The sequence below is a fragment of the Trichinella spiralis genome (assembly GCF_000181795.1).
Source record: "Trichinella spiralis strain ISS 195 chromosome Unknown Scfld1557, whole genome shotgun sequence".
Lineage (NCBI taxonomy): Eukaryota > Metazoa > Nematoda > Enoplea > Trichinellida > Trichinellidae > Trichinella > Trichinella spiralis.
In genome coordinates, this window is record NW_003528496.1 from 22,299 (window position 1) to 24,351 (window position 2,053).

At 32.8% G+C, this 2,053-nt stretch overlaps 1 protein-coding gene across 1 annotated transcript; it reads left to right on the forward strand.

Annotated features, from left to right (window-relative positions):
• Tsp_04435 (conserved hypothetical protein) lies at nucleotides 1-439 on the forward strand. The gene is made up of 2 exons (XM_003368958.1): nucleotides 1-298; nucleotides 342-439. The coding sequence occupies exons 1-2, from the start codon at nucleotides 1-3 to the stop codon at nucleotides 437-439; spliced, it is 396 nt and encodes a 131-aa protein (XP_003369006.1).
• The last annotated feature ends 1,614 nt before the right edge of the window (nucleotides 440-2,053 follow it).

A 2,053-nucleotide genomic window follows, 5' to 3' on the forward strand; every position in this document is an offset into this window, starting at 1 on the left:
ATGTTGAACTGTCAATCACAGGTCACTGAAAGTGTTGTTGTTGTTGTTGTTGTCGAATCCATAGAGAAGGTGAATTGGGTGGAGGAATGTTATGGTCAGAGTCAATGGAATCGTCCATCGGAAACCTTCTCAAATATCCGAGGCCTTCCGATGTGGCGATTCGAATTGACAAGACCCCAGATTCGAATGGAAGAAGATGAAGGAAAAAAAATAATAATTTCAAAGCACAACAATCGACGACGACGGTCGCCTCGTCCACAATTCGACGTTTCAACTGACCCGTTCGGGTTGATCAACGGTGCAACAGCGAGAAGAAAATAAAAAATTAAAATGAAACAAAGCAACAACCAACGGCAAACGAGGAATACAGATGGCAGCAGCAGCACAAAATGAAGGAATAGAACCAGTCAAAAGCAAGCGACTACGGCCGTTAATTTGATTTTGAACAAATGAAATTTCGAGCCTCGTCGTCGTCATTCAAATTTCCTTTGCACATGTGTTGTCTGTCATTATTTATGCATCTCAACTTTGTCCTCGGGCAACAAAAAGTATAACAACCAACAACTATCAAAATTTGAATATATATATATTTATTTATTTATTTATTTTGTGTGAAATTCAAATTTAAATAAATTAGAAAACAAAAAAAAAAGAAAAAGAATAATCATCATATACGTACACTGTTCAACTTCAACAACTAGGAATAATAATAATAATAATAATAATAGTTTGTTGTTATTATTATCTCTGTTGTGAAATTTGATTGGTCAATTTCAACGCCTCTTTATGGTGGTACTCATATTACTGTCGTTCGTCGATATTGTTTCAAAAATTACCAACTGCCCTGTTTTCATCTGAAATAATTTACATTTCTCACAACATACAACCATCTCTTCTCTCCACCTATTATCATTTCATTTCTACAAAACTTTGATAAAATAAATTGTAACATTAAAGTAACAAGAGCAACAAAAACGATAAAAATTATATATATATATAATAATTCTACTTCAACCGATCTCTTTTTTTTCTATTGATGTTTTATTGAAATGGTTTTTCTTTTCTTCAACAAAACATTTATTCTCACACATGCTGTTTCGAAATTGTAAACGATACGCAATTCAGTTTAACAAAAAAATACCGAAAATTTCTACGAAATCCAACCGACAGTTTTCATTGACAGTCAAAATATCACCGATACACTTTACTGCTTTGTCATTTTTAAATTATCCTTTTTTACTTTTTTTTTAAAAATAAAATTTAATCACATTTCCATTAAACACTTTGTTCATTTTTATTCACATTTGTTTGTTTGTTTGTTTGTTTGTACAATACAAGTTGATCAAACGAACCAAAATATGCGTTTCCATTTTGCAAATTCAAACTCATTTCAACTGTTAATTTTCCCACGACGTGGAACAATTGGTCCAACAGAACAATCAATTAATAAATTCAAAATTATCACATTCTTCGAATATAAATAATATTCATCGTACATCTATTTTTCTCATGTTGCAATCGATTGTTGTTGCTATTTTTTCAATGGGTAACTTTGTTGCATAGTATATATTTTTTTTTCAACACATCCTAACTTTTTCCAAGCTTTGTTCAGCTCAATTTCATTCACCTACGGCACTTTTGTCTTCGTTGATTTTATCCCAAAAATTAACATAAACCAACACACGCCCACTAACAACAGTCGTTCAAATTCAACACACCACAGTACACCAATTCTGACTGTCAGGATGAAAATGGGTTTGGTGCCAATGTTTTCACAAATCTACACTTGGATGTTCTACTGTTTCGGCTAGAGAAAAAATCACCATGATCGACGGTTACGGTTGCATGATTCAATTAGATTCCATTCAGATGTTGTCTGTTCCTTTTTCAGAAGTGGGGATCACATCCCAAAGGGAAAAATTTTCATTTTCACTTTTTCAATTTCTCCTTATTATCCACAACAATGTACAATTGTATTTACAAGCAGTCTCAGTCTACTATTTCGGCTATTCGTAATTGATCCGCTCGATTTTGGCCTCCTTTGTTTCATTAG